General features: G+C 36.7%; 1 protein-coding gene across 4 annotated transcripts in view; it reads right to left on the minus strand.

Moving 5' to 3' along the window:
- The window catches only part of ZFAND1 (zinc finger AN1-type containing 1), a 19,684-nt gene extending 4,056 nt beyond the window's left edge, over positions 1–15,628 (minus strand). Inside the window, exons 1-6 of one of the 4 annotated variants that reach the window (XM_023227756.1) lie at positions 15,525–15,628; positions 13,319–13,361; positions 12,371–12,410; positions 10,113–10,240; positions 9,930–10,021; positions 9,043–9,164 (exon numbers count right to left, since the gene is read on the minus strand). In XM_023227756.1, coding sequence (XP_023083524.1) covers positions 9,043–9,164; positions 9,930–10,021; positions 10,113–10,240; positions 12,371–12,410; positions 13,319–13,361; positions 15,525–15,579 — 480 coding nt within the window. In that variant the 5' untranslated portion in view covers positions 15,580–15,628. Of the gene's footprint in view, positions 1–9,042; positions 9,165–9,929; positions 10,022–10,112; positions 10,241–12,370; positions 12,411–13,318; positions 13,362–14,673; positions 14,693–15,363 lie in introns of those variants that run through there. The other 3 variants (XM_023227755.2, XM_023227757.3, XM_023227758.1) reach the window with 3 other exon arrangements.
- Positions 15,629–22,558: the final 6,930 nt, after the last annotated feature.

The following is a 22,558-nucleotide window of genomic DNA, read 5'->3' on the forward strand; positions in this document are numbered from 1 at the left end:
CTCAAAAAAAAAAAAAAAAAAAAAAAAAAAAAGTGCTGGCTTTACAGGTCAATTCTTGCTAAAACAAAAATTTTGGCATAACTGGAGCATCTCTAACTTGTGGGGGAAAGATCACAATTATTCTGAGAAATAATAAATTCAACACAATTCCCGTCTCAGCACTAAGGGATTTGGATTTGTTGAAGACAAATCCAACAGTGGGGTGTGTTATTACAGGTAACAAGTATTAAAAGAAAAAAAAGAAATCACTGGAAATTCAAACTGTGAGCCACCTCTATAATCAAATATTACTTGCTCTAAAAACAAAGTAGCGAGAAGATAAATACAGAAAGAGAAAATTAATAGGATATAGCCTTATATATATATATATTTTTAAAAAAGATAAATATGTATGAGGATCAAAAATGAAACGGAAATGAAAAGTGATAGGCTGGCTGAGTCACAGGTTTTCAGGGCTCCAGAAGAGGAGGAGATCAGCTTATAGGTAAGCAGGAAGTAACAGCACCACAGGGAGATATGTATTAAGCTCCTGGGTCAGGCTCCCTGCTCGGAAGCAGAAGAGTGTGTGGGACCTCTGCTCCAGGAAGGGCAGCTAAAGTTACTGCTGAATGCTGACTTAAGTATAAAATTGCTAGACAGGGATCTGTGAGTGAGAGGAAGGAGAGATATAGGAAGAACCTCCTATTCAAGATGAACATGTTAAATTCAGTAACTGAAATTTCAAAACAAACTGAAGATTAACTCATTATGGGCAAATGAAGACAGCTGAACTTTAAAAAGACATTAAAAAAGGTATTTAGGATGCATAATTAGATAAAAAAGGAAACTGGGAAGTTATAAAACCAAAATAGGCACAAATAAAACATAAAAGACATGAAGATCCAAGTCAAAAAATGAAAATTAAAAAATAGTTTCTGGAGTAAAACACTCAAAATTTATTATAGATAAACTTCTATAATCCTCAATAAAAAGGCCTAATGTATTATAAGATGGATACGAGGAAGTCATCCAGAATACCGCATAAAGAGATACAAGATAGAAACAATTATAGGCTGGGTGCAGTGGCTCACAACTGTAATCCCAGCACTTTGGGAGGCTGAGGTGGGCAGATCACTTGAGGTCAGGAGTTTGAGGCCAGCCTCGCCAACATGGCAAAACCCTATCTCTTAAAAATACACAAATTAGCCAGGTGTGGTGGCACACGCCTGTAGTCCCAGCTACTCAGGAGGCTGAGGTGCGAGAATTGCTTGAACTCAGGAAGTGGAGGCTGCAGTGAGCTGAGACTGTGCCACTGCACTCCAGCCTGGGTGACAGAGTGAGACTCCGCCTCAAAAAAAAAAAAAACAAAAACAATTATAGATCCCCAAAGTATGTCAACGAGAGACTCAGAAAAGAAGAAACGAAGCAGCACTATTTAGAGAGAAAATGAGTACAATTTTCCAAAAAGTCAAATTTTACAATGTGTCAAACTAAATAATTAAAATAAATCCACACGTAGAAACATTCCACAGAAATTGGTTGGAAAATATCACAAGAAATCTTAAAAGCTACCAAAAAAGACAGATTACTCATAGAGTAAGACTGACATAGATGTTCCTCCAATAATACATGACAAAGTATATTTAAAGTGATGAGAAAGTTTAATAGACAATCCAGCTAAAAGTAAGGGTAAAATAAGGGCATGTGCAAACAAAAAAAAAGACTGATAGAGTTTATTACCAGAGACCTATACTGAATGAACTGCTAAAGAATGTAATTTAGCAAAAATAAAAGTGAGCCCTAAGGAAGGAGAAACAAAAAAAAAAGTGTTGGTAAATTTTAATAACTATTAATTTTTATGTTAAAAAAAGATGATAGGATAGGAGAGAGTCAACTGGATAAAGCATTTCAAGCTCGTATTCAGGAGGATATACTACCAACTAACTTTAGGCTTTGAGAAAAACACTGATATTTAATTATATACGTTAAGAATGTAAGCACATAGCTGTTACCACCATTATCATTTTAGGATATTATATTGGAGATTATAGACAATGTAGTATGAAAAAGGAAATAATGAGTATAATTACTGAAAAAAATTAAAGCTATTCTTATTTGTTAATGAGGTATAATTTTTAACTAGAAAATTGAAAAACACTAGTAGAAAAAACTTCTAAAACTAATAAAATATTTTGATGATGTAGCTGAATAATATGAGTATACAGAACTCAAGATTTTTTTTTTCTCTTTATTAGCAATAAGTACTTGGCAATAGAAGTGGGGAAAATATTCTGTTCCCAACCTAAACAAAAACCACAAAATATGTAGCAATGAAAATAAGGAATACAACATAAAAGAAGAAAAATATAAAATATTGCAGAAGGGAATAAAACATCTGAATAAACAAAGACATATAACGTCCTTGAAGAAAGACAATGTCATAAAAATGTCATTTCTTCCAAAACTAATGTATAGCATATAAAGCAAATCCAATGTGAATCCTTCAGGAATGGTTCTGAGTCAGGCCAAAAGCCTAGACTTGCTAGTAGATACTGCTGGGAATTCGAACTGTATTTCACTTAACTTCATAGAACTAAGACTATGCTATCTGTTGCTTTTTATAATCATACTCTCAGTTTCCACATTTTGCTTTTAAAGAGTCTAACCTCTTTAACAGGCTATGTTGAAGTCTGTTATTCACAACCTTGCCCCATTATGGTAACCTAGAAATCCTAAGAGTGTTATTTTTCAAAATCTGGATATAATAATCATAACATTCAGAAGGATAAATAAATGCTAATAAAAATACTAAGAAAAAATGGAAAAATATGGATGGGACTTGCATGATCCGATATAGAACATTCTATAAAGCTATTGTACCAAATCAATTTGGTGTTAACTTATGAGTAAAAAATGAGTAGACTGTAATAGAAAATTAAGAAATAAATCCATATACAGAAAATAAAATGTTCAACTTTTCATGAAGGTGATATTTTGGTATTTCAATCCAATAAAACATAGATAACTTATTAAATAATCAGTGATGGCAAGACTACCTAAACAACTGGAAGAAAATAAAATTAAGCCCTTAGCTCACATCATATGCTAACCAAAAAAAACAGGTGGATTAAAGATTAATCCAAAACAAGCCAGGATCAGTGGCTCACGCCTATAATCCCAGCATTTTGGGAGGCTGAGGCAGGTGGATCACCTGAGGTCAGGAGTTCGAGATCAGCCTGACCAACACGGTGAAACCCTGTCTCTACTAAAACTACAAAAATTACTTGGGCATGGTGGCGCATGCCTGTAATCCTGGCTACTCAGGAGGCTGAGGCAGGAGAACTGTTTGAACTCAGGAAGCAGAGGGTGCAGTGAGCTGAGATCGCACCATTGCACTCCAGACTGGGCAATAAGAGCAAAACTCCGTCAAAAAAAAAGAAAAAAGGCTAATGCAAAACAAAACCAACATACCCACAAAACCCAAAGGAAAATCACAACAGGAATGAAAGAAAAGACAGAACTTGGAAAATTTAAATGTAAAATGTTGCTATGTCAATTAGAAATGTAAATAATATCAATACACTGATAGATTTGTAAAATAATTTACAAATAATGATTATAGATAAAGGATTAACATCTTTTATAGTCTGAGAGCTCCTATAAGTTGACCAAACAAAACAAATAGAAAAATATCCCAAAAGAAAAATGACCAAAGGATACTACTCAATAACAATTCAGAGAAGGGCAATTCCAAATGACTAAAAAACATATTAAAAGTTGTCCAAACTGAATAATAGTCATGAAAATACAAATTAAAGCAATTATGAAATATCTTTTTATAGCCATCAGACTGTAAAATATTAAAAAGAATGCTAACAGTTACAGGAACCCATGGAGAAAAAGGGTACTGTCATGTTTGGCCACAAGAGGCAGTATACGGAACTGGTTAGAATGGCAGGCTCTTACCAAGTTAGAGCTCTTAAAAATACTTAACTCCAGATTACTCATCTGTGAAATTAGGACAAAAATATATCTCAGAAGAGTTGTAAGTACTAAAGGTGATTAAAACACTAGAGCCACAAAACCATGCTTAGTATAGGCAATCCGTCAATGAAGTCTGATTTGAAATGTGAATTGTAATTTCTTTGTAAAGTTGTTTGACAATTTTTATTAAAATTGAAAATATGCATACCATTTGACACAGCAAACACACTCTTGGGAATTTATCTCACAGAAAGAAAAGTACCACACAGGCTACTTAGCACAGTAGCCAAAACTGGAAACAAAGTGAATGCTTATTAACAGGAAAATGACAAAATAAGCCACAGTACACCCACAGCACAGAAGAGGATGCAGTTTGTAAAGAAAATGATTTAGGGCCACACCAATTCACTTGAGGGAATTTCTACTAGGCATTAATGAGAGAAGGATATATAATCTAACCCGAACCTTCTTTAGTTTTATTTATAGCCCTAATGACTACACGAACTATTATATATTTAATATCTGTCTCAACCCAGTGGCATATAAACTCCAGGAACTCTGGATTCATAAGGGCAGGAGGGATTCTGTTTTCTTCACTACTGTATTATCAGGGCTTGGTATATAGAAAGCATTTTTTTTTTAAAGTGTGTTGACTAAATGAATGATACCATTTTTATAAAATAATGACAGAAAAATATTCTTTATGCCTTTGCATACATATACAAGTAGAATACATTTTCATTTATGTAAAGTGATATAGACACATATATACACACACACATAATACATACTTACACATATATGTATATACATGGAAACAATACACATGTATATATTATACATGTAAGTATGTATAAACACATAGACACCCACATATATCTCTAGTATGTCTATATTTATACACACACAAACATTAATAATAAAGAGAAAAACTTTTATCTACAAACTTACAGAATGCTTTATGATATACTGTTAAGTGTGTGAAAAAGATGATTTGTGAAACCAGACTGCCTAGTTTCAATTCGTAGTTCTCCCCTTACTAGCTATGTTAATAGAATGTTACTCTTTTTGGGTAAGAGTTAATAGTGCATACCTTATAAACTTGTTGCAAGGATGAAATGTTTTAGAAGACTGCCTCAAAGTAAGTCTTGCAGAAGTTTTCACTGTTATCTTTCAAGTAATAGAAGAATTGCAAAGTAATGTAAGTATTACTGAATACTTAAGAGCAGGTCTTCTCAACTTTGTCACTATTTACATTTTAGGCCAAGAAAAAATTCTGTTGTCGGCCTTGTCCTCTACAATGTATGAATTTAACAGTATCTCTGGCCTCTACCAACTAAATACCAGGAGCACCCCATTCCCAACTGTGACAACTAAAAATGTCTCCAGACATTGCTGAATGTCCCTTTAGGGAGCAAAACTGCTCTCAGTTAAGAACTGCTGCTTTATGGGATGGAAATGGATGAGAGACACAGGAGTATGTATGCTTTTTCTCCATACGCATCTTTTGATAGTTACACTAGTTAAAAGCTTGTACTACCTTTGCAATTTAAAAAAATCAAATAAAATTTCAAAAAAAGAAAATATCAGGGGTAGTCAATAAAATAAGAAAACTGTAATCAATCATTTCTAAGCCATCAGAATAAATTCAATACAAAAGGAAAGAGAAAGAGTCAAAGAAAAAGGGTGATGAGAAGAAAATATATGATGGAAGAAATATGTTCAAATACACCAATGACCACTATAAACAAGAAAGGATTCAACTCACCTACAAAAGAGAGACACTATCAAACTGGTTTTAAAAAAACAAAGTCCAGCTATATGCTGCTTACAAGAGACACCCTAAAATGAAACAACAAAAAAAGTTGAAATATAAAGGGATGAAAAAATTACGTACTTGTTAAATATTTACCAAAAGAAAGCTAGTGAAACACTATTATAATTCAAAATAGGATTAAAGGCAAAATTCATAAAGAACATATAACAACGAAGAAATTCTATGCACTTGATAATATATAACTCTACAAACCATTAGAGTTATATAAAAAAATTTGCAAAACCACATCCATAGTAGATTTTAACCTGAGAAAGTGATAAATCAAGTGGATCAAAAATTAAGTACACACATATACATATGGTACATATAGACAGAGAGAGACAGCAGATGATAAAGCAAACAGGGCAAAATATAAATAATTGGTACATTTGGGTAAAGAATATGGAAAAGTTATTTGTACTATGTTTGTAACTTGCCTGTGTTTGAAATGGTGTCAAAATAAAGACAACAAAAAAGTATATTGTTACACCTAAACAAGTATATTAAAAATACTCAAGCCTGTAATCCCAGCACTTTGGGAGGCCAAGACAGGCGGATCACGAGGTCAGGAGATTGAGACCATCCTGGCTAACATGGTGAAACCCTGTCTGTACTAAAAAATACAAAAAAAAAAAAACCTAGCCGGGTGAGGTGGCAGGCGCCCGTAGTCCCAGCTACTTGGGAGGCTGAGGCAGGAGAATGGCATGAACTCGGGAGGCGGAGCTTGCAGTGAGCTGAGATCTGGCCACTGCACTCCAGCCCGGGAGACAGAGTGAGACTCCATCTCAAAAAAAAAAAAATAAATAAATAAACAAACTTGCCAGGCGCAGTGGCTCACGCCTGTAATCCCACCATTTTGGGAGGCCAAGGAGGGCGGATCACGAGGTCAGGAGTTCAAGACCAGCCTGACCAACATGGTGAAATCCTGTCTCTACTAAAAATACAAAAATTAGCCAGGTGTGGCAGTACACACCTATAATCCCAGCTACTCATGAGGCTGAGGCAGGAGAATCACTTGAACCCAGGAGGTGGAGGTTGCAGTGAGCTGAGATTGCCCCACTGCACTCCAGCCTGGGCGACAGAATGAGACTCTGTCTCAAAACAAAACAAAACAAAAATAAAATAAATAAATTACCATTCTATGTGAAAGGCTGGAAAAAGGACATTAGAGAAAAATCTAAACAAAGCAGAAGGAAATAACAAAAAAGCAACAATTAGTGAAACAGAAAACAAAACACAGAGGTCTTTAAATCCAAATCATGGTTCTTTGAAAACACTAAGGAAAAATAAGGATAAACTTGTAGCTATTCTGTCTAAAGGGGAAAGAAGGAAAAGTACAAATGAAAAATATTAAGCAAGAAGTAGAATGACTAAAGACACACAGAGATTCTGAAGTATAACAGAATAACTTGAACAACTTGATAACAATAAACTGAAAAATCTACATCAAACAATTTTTTGGAAAAATATTTACCAAAATTGACTTCAGAAGAAATAGATTATCCAGATAAAGAAAGATGTAACACAATGGAATAGTATTCAAAATTCCCCAAGAGTTACTACAACTGAGTGTTACGAAACCTTCGAGAACAAATGATTCCCACCCTCTACAACTACCTCAAAGAATAGAAGAGAGAAAGCTGCTCAACTAATTTTTGAGCATAATCTTGCTATTAATGTCACGAACACACACTAAATAATATGTTAGTAAATCAATTTATCAGTGCATTTTAAAAGAATTATATACCGGAGTCAAGTGATTTATCCTGGAATATTTGATGATCTAATGACAGAAACCTGATTGATAAAATTTATTACGTTGATGAGGAAACAATGATATTACTAGATGTAAGAAAAAAATTTACAATAAAGTTTAACATCCATTCATAATGTAAATTCCTAGTAAACTAGGAATAGAAAGAAATGGTAATATCAAGAAAAAGGCTACTTACACTAACTTACGGTATATCTAATACTTGAGGAAATGTTAGATACATTTGCATTAAAGTCAGAAACATGATGATTCCTTCTATTGCCCATATTATTCAACATTGTTCTGAAGATCTCAACATTAAGACAAGGCAAAAGAGAAGAGAAAATCTGCAGAAAAAATCCACAAAAATTGGTATTTGGAGAAGATATAAATCCAAAGAAAATAGCCCAGAAAAATCTACAAAATATGGGAACTATTAGGAATTTATTTGCCAGATAGAAGGGCAACATAACATTAACCAACAATAGTTAGGAAAATGTAATTTTTTAAAAAAGGTATTTTTTTGTAATGACAGCAAAAATTATAAAGAGCCTAAGAATAAAACTAAGAAAAGGTACATAAATATTTATGGTAAGCATTATAGAATGTTACTTCTACAATTACACATAAAAGAAAACCTAAAGAAAAGTTGGAAAGATATACCACAGACATAGATGAGAAGAGTCAAAATTCTAAAGATGTCAACTGTCTCTAATCTAAAATTCAGCATAATTCCTATCAAAATCATAATTTCACAGAACAGGGCAAAGTGATCCTAAAATTTTTATGAAGGAATAAATGGCCAAAAATAGACATGGTTGAAAGCACTAATAGAAAGAGTCAAATGAGTACAACCACTGACAACAGGAAGTTGACCTTATCTAGTAAAGCTGAAGATCAGCAAAGCCCATAATCCAGGTTTTCTATTTCCAGGTATATTCCCTAAAGTAGCATTTTTGAAACTGGTAGTCTCAATCCATCAGAGGTTGGAAAATCAACCTAATAGGTTCTGACTAACAATCTTTAAAATAGAATAACAAATATCATAACACATATTAAGGGTAAGTACCACTCAACTAAACTGTGTTAAGGTATGCATATATATATTGGGTTGTTATAACTGATATTGTGAAGTTTTAAAGGAACAGTCCTAGAGAAACTCTTCTACATATACACAAGGATGGTCACCGCAGACAGTTTATTACAGCAAAAAATTGAAAAAAATCTGAATTTTGTTGACTAAACGTCTCAGCATGGATAAATGTTAATAGCATATCCCAAGTGAGAAAAAAAAAACCAACACGAAGAAGGATACATATGGTTCACTGTCATGTCTATAAAGTGAAAAGACTCATAAAACTATGTATTATTTATGCTGACATATAACATGCAACATTAAGAATGATACATACTGGGTCTAGGTAGTTGTTAATTGATGGGAAGGAGGAACACAAAGAGGACTTCAACTATATTTGAAATTTTTGTGTTTTAAAAAATCTCTAAGACCAACCTGTGGTAATGACTTATCGCCATCAGCATGCATCTTTAATTTCATCAATGCAACCTTTGCAGCTGTTTCACTATTTTTGGCACCTTTCCGTCGTTTACTTGCTGTTTCTCCTGTCTTGGAATCTAAGAAGTGTAAGCATGTAATCACATAAAACTTTCATATAACAAATAGAGTTTCATTATAAAACACTTATTAATTATGGCCATGAAACATATATAAATTACACACAAGAGAGATATACAGAGACCACATTCATTGTATAGGTACTGTATTTACATGGTCAATGGAAAAATATCATTGAGATTGATCTAAGCAATCTCCACATCAAAAAATTCACTATAATGTGCTTCTTTCCAACTTAAGCCTATTCAACCTAAAGCAGTCATTAATGCTTCTACAGACAACCTTAAGATTTGCATATGCAAGATTTTAATAAAGGTACTATCCTTAATACGGAATAAAAATTCTGAGCTAACATACTGGCAGAAAGACTGATTTAAGTCACAGATACATTCGTTTCTGGTATCTCTTATTATCAGCAGTATTCACAGCACAGTTGACTAGGTTTAGAGTTTAGTCTGTAGAGAAAGCAGCTGACTACTTCACTCTCATGAATACAATTTCTAGCCCGATGGTTAACTAGCTAATCTAAGTGGCTCAGCAAAAGAGATAAGTACTTATGGTGGAGTACTTTCCAAATCATTTCCAAATTTTCATTGTTCAGGTAGACCTCGTAAGATATACTGTCACAAGAATATCATCAAAATGCAAGTTAATACAAATACCACTGGGGCTATTAATGATGCCTCCTGTAACTGGAAAGTAGACATAAGAAGCAGGAGCTCTGGAACTAGGAAAGCAACAAAACACACTTTCTAGATACTTACCAATAATATCTTTAACAAGCTTCTGAGTGGCAGCCATTCGAGGCTTTGGGATTTCCAGTTTTTCACACTCATGATCTGACTGATGACGGTGTCTATGAGCAAGAGAAGAGTGACACTAGTTCATGTGTTTGTATAGGACTTAAACAGATATACAAAGTGTGAACAGCCTAAGTGATCAATCACCTCAGGCAAAAATTCTTCTCACAATGAGGACATATAACTGCCACAAGTTCTCTCTCAGCACAGTCTTTGAATGAGCATGGGTAAGATGTATGTTGATCTGTCTTCAGTCTCTCATTGACTACAGTCACCTGAAAATGCAAAAAGGACGAAATGTATTACATTTCAGACCTAAACCAAATCAATGTGTCTATTCTAGAAGGCAGCATTCATATTATTTTTGCTTAAACTTATTAGAGCAAGTTATTTACTCTCACATAAAGATTATAATTAATGTTTTGTGTGACAAGTGATTACTATGCTGACTGTTTCACATTTTCATAATTTTCCTACTGTGGTATATTTGTCTTCTAAGTCAAGTTGAAATGACTATTTAATTACGCTCTATAATTTTAACCTGCTTTGTAATAGTCTCATACAAAGATGCCCCCATGATATGCTCAGGTAATTATCTCATCAACCCTCAAATGGCAAGTCAACCTAATTTCCACACTAATTTTAGGAGATGAAACACTTAACTCAGAGAATAAAACACTTAAAAATATTTATTTATTCGTGAGAAGAGGTTAAAGATAGTTTTCGTAATCATATATTATTCTTTATGCCCTATTTCATATTTTTATTACCAGCAAATACTCCACCACAGGAAGAAAAGATTTTATAAGACTAAAAAAAAAAAAAGTCTAGATCAGCCAGGTTATTCTGAGCATTAACAAACCAGGTTTCTAAAGATGAGTAAACTTAGGGAAATAATTGCTTGAAAACTACAACCAAAGGGAATTTCTTTTTATAAATAATAGTTACATCTTATTGGAATTAACTTAAGTATCTTTTTGAACTTGTTGCAATGGCCTAATGATGTTTCAGTATTTAATTAATAGAATCTAATTATCTGAGAGACAGTCAGGGAAATCAAATTATATCCTAAGAAAAAAGAAAACACAGGATAGATTTATAAACTGCAAGAAACATCAGTAAGTTTTATTGTATGACTGAATATTTCCTCCAATTAACACTGCATAAAATCAACATGCTAGGTAATTTTAATTTTCCTCAAATAGATCAAGTAAACTTCAAAGAATCAAATTTTGACTGATTATTTAAACTCAAAAGAATCAGATTTCAACTGAATCTCATGTAACTTTAATAACTTTCTATAACTGAGAAAACGGATGTGAAAATATTTGGTAAAGCACTTGGTAAATGGTGGGCAGGAATAAATGTTCACTGAAAAGTGTTAGAACACATTGAACATGGTGGGTTTAGCTTTCTCTCTTCCTCTTGGAATTGAACTGCCTTCAGGAGAGAGCCTAACATGGTCCAGTACTGCTGTGACTGCTGGGCAAGTCTCCCTAATTCTGGATTTTCTTTGCAAACACATTTGGCTCTATGCTGAGCTTCATCATTCAACTTATCTTTACCAGTAATAAGGGTAATATTTTGACCTCAATATGTCAGACCTTTCTTAACTTATGATTTGTGCAAAATTAGGGTAGGAATTTTATGACTATAGGTTTCTTCCTGGATGTCTTAGGCTGACTGAGCCAGAATGATTTACTACCACAGATCCTATCAGCAGGCATCAGTGAAAATGAACACAACAGTGAAGGACACAGTGAACTGGAGGGAATATACAAGGAGAATATTAAGTGTATATTTATAAATATATAGCCTTAGATAGGTGCAGTGGCTAATGCCTGTAATCCCAACACTTTGGGAGGCCAAGGCGGGTAGATCACCTGAGGTCAGGAGTTTCAGACCAGCCTGGCCAACACGGTGAAACCCCATCTCTACTAAAAATACAAAAATCACTCGGGCGTGGTGGCGCATGCATATAATCCCAGCTACTTGGGAGGCTGAGCCAGGAGAATCACTTGAACCCAGGAGGCAGAGGTTGCAGTGAGCCGAGATCGCGCCACTGCATTCCAGCCTGGGTAACAAGAGCAAAACTCCATCTCAAACAAAACAAAACAAACAAAACAAAGAAATAAATATATAGCCTTACGCTGTAAGTGGGCTACCTAAACAAATGTTAAGGAATAAGAATTATGAGGATAAAAATTTACAAATACCAAGTAAAACAATTTTTCTTTCAAACAGAGAAAAACAATGTAAATGAAGCAAAAGCCTGTTTACCTAATCAGTTTAGTGTGCCAAACTTTAATCTCTGTGACACTGACTGGCTTTAACTCTAATCAAATTTGGAATAAAAGTACACAAATACAAATACATTTTATCAGATCGGAAAAATATTAACATACCTCAGGACAACCATGAGACTCCCTGCTTCTGTGTTCAAGGCTTAAATAATAATAGTAGTGTTTATTTAAATAACATACTTAAAGATAACTGCAGTAATTTGCGATATTTTAATGTTCAGTATTCTTAAGATACATTATGCTCATACTACATTAATAACTTTGAATATGAGAAAAAACTGAAATGTCAGATAAATTAAAGATGGAGCATCTATAGTCTCAAAAGTTTTAAAACACAAATGTTCAATTTCAATGAGTAAAAACAATTCACCACCCTAAATTACGTTTACTTTGAATACTTTAGGGTACATGAAAATATAAACGTATCTTTCAGCTCTTTTTATTTCTAAAAGATTATCAGTAGTAAAATGTGAAGAGTGTTCTAATTCCAAATAATTTAAAAATATACATTACTTTTATTTACTTCCAACAAATCATTCTGAATTACATTCTGAAAAAAATCATTCTTTCAGTGCTCTATTTTGTAAAACAAATGCTTGACATTTTAAAGTTTAACTGTAAGGAAAATCCATTTTCCAAAATTCTTGATTAATTCTTAGGTTTTACTTGGCATGTAATGTAGTCAAATGCTGTGATTCCTATTTTAAGGCATTTATAAGTTGGGCTCTTTTCATTTTATTAATTAAAATAAAGAATAATAATTATAACTAGATTTTTACCATATTCTTTATATTGCGAATATTATTTTCTCCTTGTAATTAAAAGATAAAAATATAACTTTTATATAAAATTCACATACATAACCCCACTTTAGGAAGTTTAAAAATTAGTTACATATATGAAGAAGTAATCACAGCCTATAACTATACAGAATATCAATAATCAATGGCTAAAGTAACAATTACTTTAAATCATTCTACTTTTCAGAAATAATCTCATATTAATAAACTTTAAAATTATTCCCAAATCCTGCATAAAAACTTAACTTACCAAAATATTCCTGAACAATCATCACACACAAATGGAAGAAAATCTAAAATTGAGAGAAAATGTATATACTGGTCAGTATCTGATTTTGATTTAGTTTTCTTAAGCAAGAAAGCAACCTCTATGGAAAAATTTCCCATTTTGATTAATATCCTAGTGTAGCAAGCACTATGTAACCACTCTAACAAAAGTAATCACAACTTCAGTAACTGTGACAGAAAGCAATTGGATTAACAGAAGGTATTAATAGATGTGCTTGTAACTTTACTAAGTCAGACAGAAATAAGTTCTAGTGGTTTTCTTTTTCTTTTTTGTTTTGTTTTCCAGATTTACTAGGTGTTGTTTTTGATGACTGTATACTGCAAAAATTCCGCATTTGGAGTTAAAAACCTGGGATTCAATTCTGATTCCACTGCTTACTAATTAACAATGCTAGGCAAGTTACTTAACAGTAAAGCTTTGGATATATATATATATATATTTATACAAATCCAATATATATTTATATATATATATCTGTGTACTAATATATATCTGTGTGTGAACAACATATATATATATCGCCAAAGCGAGGTTGCAGAGTGCCGAGATGGCGCCACTGCACTCCATCCTGGGCCACAGAGCCAGACTCCATCTCAAAACAAAACAAACAAACAAAAAAGAACAATACCGCAGTGACTGGGTGGAGATGCTTAATATTTTGAGACTTTTAATAATGAAGTATTAAATGCAAACCAGAAGGACCCAGGGGAAAGAGTTAAGTCAAGACAATTTCCCAGCACTTGATACCATTCTTCAATCCCTCCAGAAGGGAGATAAAATTTAGGATATACACTTGACATAGTCTAAATCTTAACTGCTTTCCACTAGTCCCAAACAGATAGGCCTGGCCTCATCTCAGTTATTGACACTAAAGAGATAAATAGCTGGAAAGGAAAATGAACTATGTCATGAATGGCATATAATGTGTATTGGACTTACTAGCGGGGGATCAGGCATAGACACACATAATTTACAGTCAAAACCCAAATGGCTAAGCTTCCACATGAAAAAAGTCACACTGTCTTGTTATTACAGCCAGTGGTGAAAGATACATAGATAGAGGGCTATAAGTAACAAGAACCTAGAAGGGATTGTCACCTGTCCTATCACGCACGCCCACAGTAGAAATCACTAATCAATTATGGAACTCCACTGAAACTGGGCTAAATCTCAGAGTCCCTGACACCGTATTCAGGCACTTGATACCAATGACTGAAGTTGCAAGGGGAGATTAAACCTGTTTGCTACCTTATGTAGTGTGTGAAACCTAGTAACGACTGAGCAGTCTGTGTGGTTCTAATGCTTCAAAAACTTGCCTTTTTCAGGTGTACGGCATCCTGAAGCCAGTGCCACATTACCTTGGACTAGGTAAATCCCAGGGTCTCTCAGTACAGTGGGGAGAGCTCATCGCCATATTATTAATTCTCTCTAACACGCAGCTTACTAGTTGGAAAGGTCTTCTGTGTAAATGACTGTAGTTTACACCCTTATGTGGGCCAAGCACCAAAATCAATAATCTGTAAATGTTTGTTCAAACAATAATAATGAGAATCAGGGAATGACAGACCTAGGAGAGCATGATGACCATTTGGTGGAATAATCTGAGGATCAGGATGCCTTTGAGAATTTGATAAAAGCTAAGGAAGTACCTTCTTCCGGACACAAATCCACGTGAACACCAGTTGGGCGAGCTGATCTCGCCCAGCTCCTCCTGACAGCTAAGTAACAGATAAGTAAACAAAAAGTTTGGGGAAGTGGCTGGCCGTAGGTGGCAGTGGCAAAGCCAAAAAACAACACTCTCAGACCAATCCTACGCGTCCCATCCCCGCGCTCAGCAGGGTAAGTGTGCGCCACGCGACCCAGCAGTGGGCTTCGTGCACTGCTCGGACACGGCACACTCGAAAACCAAAATGAACACTGCAAGGTACGTTTTCAGGAATTGAATGGCTTCCTTCCAAGGATACCACAAGTCATTTCAAAGCCTCACGGCCAACAAAAACACGCACCAACCGATCTCACTGCAGCCACAGAAGAAACGCTCCCATCCCGCTCCTCAGGCTCTGCCCAGACTTGTGGCCTCCCCTCACCCGCCGCCACCATCCGCGGAGCCAAAGCGGAGCCCCGGTATCCCGTGGCCCGGACTGGGGGCTGGGGGCTCCCGGATCACCTCGCTGCCGGCAGTGCTCCACCTGGCAATGCTGCCCGATGTCCAACTCCGCCATCTCTCCCGGGCCGCAAGGGGCGGGACACAGCCTGAGGCGCCCGGCAGTGAGCGCGCGCAGCGCCTGACGGGAGAGTGGCGGACCCAGAGGCGGAGTCTACAGGTGGGGGCGGGGCCCGGAAGCCAGCTGTTCGCTGTGTCCTAGGTGCGTTCGCAGTGACCAGGAAAGGCCACTCTTCTGTAAGTGTTCTGCTCGGAGCGGAAGGCCTCTCGCCCAGTCCTTAAAGAAATACCCACCTGCAGCTGGGCGCGGTGGTTTACGCCTGTAATCCCAGCACTTTGTCAGGCCGCGGCGGGCGGATCACCTGAGGTCAGGAGACCAGCCTGACTAGTGTGCAGAAACCCCAGTCTCTACTAAACATACAAAATTAGCCGGGCGTGGTGGCGCATGCCTGTAATCCCAGCTACTTGGGAGGCTGAGGCAGGAGAATCGCTTGAACCTGGGAGGCGGAGGTTGCAGTGAGCCGAGATTGGACCATTGCACTCCAACCTGGGCAAGAAGAGCGAAATTCCGTCTCAAAAAAAAAAAAAAAAAAAAAAAAAAAGAAAGGAATGCCCATCTGCCTTTCTGAACGATTGCGTACCGCGGTTCCCTGCGTTCAACCACGAAAATCAGCAAGGGCTTCACAGAAATTATCTTTTATTTATTTTTTTAAAAGTTAATATAACTCCAGGAACCAGAACAGTGCCTGGCACACAGTGTTGCAATCATCAAGCAGAAGAGACAGACACGGGTTATTCAATTCCTGAGCCACCCCTCAACCAGTGTTACTTGATTATATAGTGTAACAATGCATGCCCCTTGCAAAACAGTCATCAGGCGTTTTTAAAAGTTAATGTTTCTTTTTCTTTATCTTGTCCTTTTTTTTTTTTTTTTTTTAATTCTGTTGGTGGGTGGGTGGGGGGTGGGGAGAATCTTAACTCCTGAGACCTTGAATGTGTACTGAACCTTACAGAGTTCCCCAGAGAACTCAGACTCATTTAGCACAACTACCTGCAGAAAGCTTATGGGATTCCACTGGGAGGTAGGGGAGTATCAGGTGTCTGGTGAGCCACTGCAAAGGTACTGAAGGAGAGGTACTTCTTGGTGGGTTACATATGAATGCCATTCCACCAGTGTGATGCCAGGCACCACTCAGTGTGGATGGGTGACAATCACCTGCACTTTTGACGGGAACTAGAAAAGTATTCTATGCTTGCTATATACTTTTGGGGATTCCCAATCATTAATCATTGAGGAAGGGGGAAGGGTGACACTAGGAAAGAGTAATCATTACTTCTGCATTTGCTCTTGAGTCAATCTATTTAAGATTTCCATCTCAGAATTGCTTGAGTCTCTGGAGAAACTTTAAATTTTAGAGCTGTAGGTAACCTCAGATGTCATCTGGCTATCCCAGCCTCCATAGCTTTTCTTTTATTAAGATGAGAAAACCAGTTCATAGACGTTAAATGATTGGCTCAATTTAGTGAATGAACCAGGACAAAAAATGCATTTACTAAAGACTTCTGGTATTCTTGGATCTAGGGATCAGTGGCTTACTTAGACTTTATGTTTAAATTGATCAGATCAATCAATAACAGGTTTCTTGGAATTTTACTAGGTGTTTGGAATGTTCTAGATAGGTGGCAAATATATGTTTTATCAGTCCAATTATTCTGGATATATTTTTATTTTTTCAGTTCTTGGACACCTCATAGAACATCAGATGATTAGAGTAGCCAAGATTGCAGTTGCTGCCTCTGCTTTCTCTATTTAGTCTCCTTTGCTGATTTCTTCTCTAGGTGCTACTTAAACACATCTATTTCACTGTGTTTATGTCTTTGGTCCATTTATCAATTTACATCCTCATACAAGTGAAATTCCCATGGCTTCCATATTAAAGCCTCTCATACCCATATTCTCAGTCCTGAGAACATTTTACCAAACGTGAAGTAGCTATTTCCAACTGTCTGATAGATCTATCTATGTGTCGTCATTTGTCATGGTGTCTTAAGTCCAAAATGGGATACTTTCCTACCATATCATCCCCTTTCTAACAAAGGCAGCCTACCACATACTTGTTTCATTCAACCGGTCAATCTTGGATTTATTCTCCACCTCTCCTTTCTTACTTCTCATGGAAGTAGCCATTAAACACTAGCAGTTCTCCCTCAGAAATGTCTCTTAGGCCAGGGGCGGTGGCTCATAACTGTAATCCCAGCACATTGGGAGGCTGAGGCGGGCGGATCACCTGAGGTCGGGAGTTCAAGATCAGCCTGACCCACATGGAGAAACACTGTTTCTACTAAAAATACAAAAATTAGCCAGGGCGTGGTGGCATGCGCCTGAATTCCCAGCTACTCAGGAGGCTGAGGCAGGAGAATCGCTTGAACCTGAGAAGAAGAGGTTGCAATGAGCCGAGGTCAAGCCATTGCAATCCATCCTGGGCAACAAGAGAGAAACTCCATCTCAAAAAACAAAAAAAAGAACTTAGTCTCTATAGTTATCCTCAGTGACTACTCTTTAAAAAAAGTTATGATTACTGAAGAATAACATTTAAAAATTAAAATTAAGAGGGGAAAATGCCTAATGTGTTGTCATACATTTGAAAAGAAGGCAGTGATGTTTATATTAAAATTCCATATTATAGTGATTATTTACCATAAATTATATTATTTTGTATAGATTTTAAATCTGTCATATGAAAAATTTCTGCTAAATATAATATTAATAAATGTGGATAAAATAGAACATAGTTGTTAATTGAGGTTATTATCCTTTAATATGAAATTTACAAAGTGTTATAAACTAGCAAGTGTGGCTTTGAATTACGGGTCAGAAAATATCTCTCTTTCCATCCCACTGAGGGCAGGGTGTACTTTACCACCTCCTTAATTTCGAACTTGGCCATGTAACTTGCCTTGGCCTACAGAATATTGGCCGATTTGACCCAGGTAGAGGCCTTACATTAGGTTTGGCTTGGCCCTTGTGCTCTAGTGCTCCATCCATGAGAGGAACATGGGGCAAGTAGCCACTGCCCTTCAATCTGGGCCCTAGAATGAACACATGTGGAATATACCTGAACCCAGCCCACACACTGGAAGCAAGTCCAGTCAATCCATAAACTGAAGAGGAGCTACCAAGCCAAGTCTTTTTCCAGCCCAGTGAGATCTCATTAGACCTGCAGGTCTGTGAGCATGAGTATAAATCCTTTTGTCGTATGTCCTGAGGTTTTGGGGTGTTTTGTTACACAGCATCATCATGGCAATATCTGACTAATATAAAAGCAATGAATAAAACAAATAAAAAGTGAGATATTCCATAGTTCACATGACAGAATCATTTTTCCTTTCTGGATATCAGTCTATCTTGCACATCATGTTCAAAATCAAATTTTGAAGAGTCTAAATTCAAACTTTAATAGTAACAGCTGCAATTATTATTATTACTTACTATGTACCAGGCACTTAAAAGGATTATTTTATTTAATCTTCACAACAACACTTTTAGATACTATTATCTCCATTCTATAGAATAGCTTATAAAAATGACTCAGCTCCTGCCTCTCTCTCTCCCACATATAAAACTACTCTCTCTTTTCGTGTCTCCACTGACCTCTTACCTATTTGGACTTACTAGTTGTCCTCCTGCCCAACCTCAGGGACCAGTCTCATAGTCTGGAATGCTTTCTTCTTTCCCCACATTTGCCTGGTTATCTTCTCCTCATCTTTCAGCTCTCAAAAGGCATCTAGGACCTGCCCCAAGTTGGATCAGGTCTTTTGTTCTATGTACTGATTTCGTATTGTTGCTTTAACAAATTAGCATCTACCTAGTGGCTTAAAACAAGACAAATTTAGGCCAGGTGCGGTGGCTCATGGCTTTAATCCCAGCACTTTGGGAGGCCAAGGTGGGCTTATCACCTGATGTCAGGAGTTCAAGATCAGCCTGGCCAATATGGTGAAACCCTGTCTCTACTAAAATACTAAAGTATTAGCTGGGCATGATGGCAAGTGCCTGTAATCTCAGCTACTCAGGAGGCTGAGGTGGGAGAATCGCTTGAACCCAGGAGGTGGAGGTTGCAGTGAGCCAAGATCATGACGTTGCATTCCAGCCTGGGCTAAAGAGCGAGACTCAAAACAAAAAAACAAACAAAACAAAATAAAACAAAACCCACAAATATTATCTTAAAATTCTGGAGGTCAGAAGTCCTAAAATCAGCGTGTTGACAGGGCTGCATCCCTTCTGAAGGCTCTGGGAAGGATCCAATTCCTTGTCTTTTCCAGCTTCTAAAGGTTGCCCAAATTCCTTGCCTCAAGACTCCTTCCTCAGTCTTCAAAACCAGAAAGTCGCATCCTCAAATCTCTTCCTCTTCCTTACCAAAAACCTTCCCATTTTTCCTTTTGCCATGTCTGTCTCTAACCTTTCTGCCTTCCTCTCTAAAGGACTCTCGTGATCACATTGGGCCCACCTAGATATTTCAGGATAATCTCATTTGATGAGCCTTAACTTAATCACACCTACAGAGTCCTTTTTGCCGTGTAAGGTGACAGAGTCACAGGTTCATGGATTATAATGTATACGACTTTGAGGGCCATTGTTTTAACTACCGCAATATATATTCTCAAATTTCTCATAGTATTTCCATAACATTTATCATAATTTCTGAGTTTATTTTTGCATGATTATTGATTAATATCTCTCTCCTCTTTGTCACCTGAGAACAAAGACTGTGTCTTATTTATTATATCTCTATCTCATTGCTCAATGCTCGGCACATGGTAAAACCTCAAAAAATATCTGTCCACTGAATCAATGAATGAACAAGTCAACACTGATATACACTGCCTCCCATGTGGTTATACTTTCAATCGGTGTTAATAAAAATGTAAAACTCAGAACAAAGAACATGAACATGGTAGTTTGTTTACTGTGGTTGGCCACTCAAAACCACTTGGAATATTTTGCTTGGTTCTGAGAACCATACTTCAAATGTGAAAGAGGCAAATTGGGGCATATATTTAAAGGAGGGCAGCAGGATGGCGAAGGAACTAAAAACTATTATGTAAAACTGAGAGTTTATAATGTTTACGGCTGAAGCAGTAGAGATGAATAAGGGTGTCAAGCAAAGGAAAACCTATCATTAAAACTACAATCCCTACTATTATCATGGGGGCAGTTATGTGTGTGAGTTTTGAAAAGCATGGTTTTTTTAAGCAATAGTTTGCCTTAGCAGGTAACTTTGTAACATTTTCTCAGGTAATTATTCTTTAGAGAGATAAATTTAGTAGTCCTGATAAGCGTACATAAGATTATTTTGAAATGATGGCTTAAATTGCATTTTGACACTAATGGGATATTCAAAATAATTAATCTAAGTATAGAAAAAAAATTCTGATGTTGCAACACCACCTACTATTAACTGTACTCCTTAAAATTCTCAGCAATGAAAAGAATCAAATATTTAAAAATAGGAACTAGTTTCTCAAGGGTATATTTGCTTCTTCTTTCTTCTTTCTTCTTTTCTTTTTTTTTTTTTCCGAGACCGAGTCTTACTCTGTTGTCCAGGATGGAGTGCAGTGGCGCAATCTTGCCTCACTGCAACCTCTGCCTCCTGGGTTCAGGTGATTCTCTTGCCTCAGCCTCCTTTCTCCTGCCTCAGCCTCTCGAGTAGCTGGGACTATAGGCTTGTGCCACCACGCCCGGCTAATTTTTTTTTGTATTTTTGGTAGAGATGGGGTTTCTCCATGTTGGCCAAGCTGCTCTCAAACTCCTGACCTCAGGTGATCCACCTGCCTCGGCCTCCCAAAGTGCTGGGATTATAGGTATGAGCCATCTCGCCCAGCCTAGAGAGTATATTTCTTATAAGAGGAAGTGATTGCCTCCTTCTCTAATGCTAGGTGCAATATCTGTCCAAAGTTTTTTGTTTTTTGCCCAAATTAAGATGGGCCAGACATTTTGTGAGAGTCTTGGCACACTGGTTCTGAGATTTGATGCTTTGATTCTTTTTTGTATTATCAGAATGATAACACAGATTCTTGGATCTAGGAAATGTGTTTCCAAATATTTTCATATGCTGTACCATCATTTGGATATTTTATCACTTATGTTGTATTTCTTTATGCATTCATTTATTCAACAAATATTGATAGAGTGTCTACAATGTGCCAGGCTCCGTTGTAGGAATTGGGAAAATACTGGTGAAAATAAAAGAAATAAAAATTCCTGCTCTCAGGGCCAGGATTCTGGGGGTGGTGGGGAAGCAATGGAAAATAAAAATTTAAAAATGCAAAACAGTGTAAGATAGATAGTGGTAAGTACTATGGAGAAAAGTAAAGCTGAGAAAGAGGATTAGAGTTCTTTTGGGGTACAGAAGTGAGACAATAAGGTTGAAGTTTCTGATATGGTGGGACAAAAATGTGATAAAGATCTAAAGAAGGTGAAGAAGGGAATGAAATAGGTGTCTGGTGGCAGGTTTCTAGGCAGTCTGTGCAATGACAGTATGCTTGATGTACTCCAGCCAAAGTGAGGACGCCGGCGTGGCTGGAGCAGAGTAGATGGGGATGTATGGATAGGGAGACACAGGTGAAGTAAACTTAGGGGTCAGTATTACTTCATGTAGGGGCTTCAAGACATTTGTGAAGACCTTCGCTTATAATTGGAGTGAGGTGGGAAGTCACTGGAGGTTTTCGTCTCCGTCTCCATCTGTTTGCTATGTAGGAAGACTATAATAGGGTCAAGGTATTTGTAGGAGAGTCAGAAGTCTAATGGGATAATCTGGGTGAGAGATGACAATGGTTTCAAGCATGGTGCTGGTTATATTGGTGGTGGCCAGTGGGCAGGTTTCCATCGTACTTAGAACTTATGGGATCTGTTGATGGATGGGATGTGGGTCAAGGTTGATTCCAAGGTTTTTGGCCTGAGAAAAGGGAAGCCTGGAGTTATTAACTAAGAGGTAGAGGAGCAGGATTGGAGAGATTAGGTGTATTTCTTGATTAGGTAC

Source organism: Piliocolobus tephrosceles, chromosome 7, assembly GCF_002776525.5.
Source record: "Piliocolobus tephrosceles isolate RC106 chromosome 7, ASM277652v3, whole genome shotgun sequence".
Taxonomy (NCBI): domain Eukaryota; kingdom Metazoa; phylum Chordata; class Mammalia; order Primates; family Cercopithecidae; genus Piliocolobus; species Piliocolobus tephrosceles.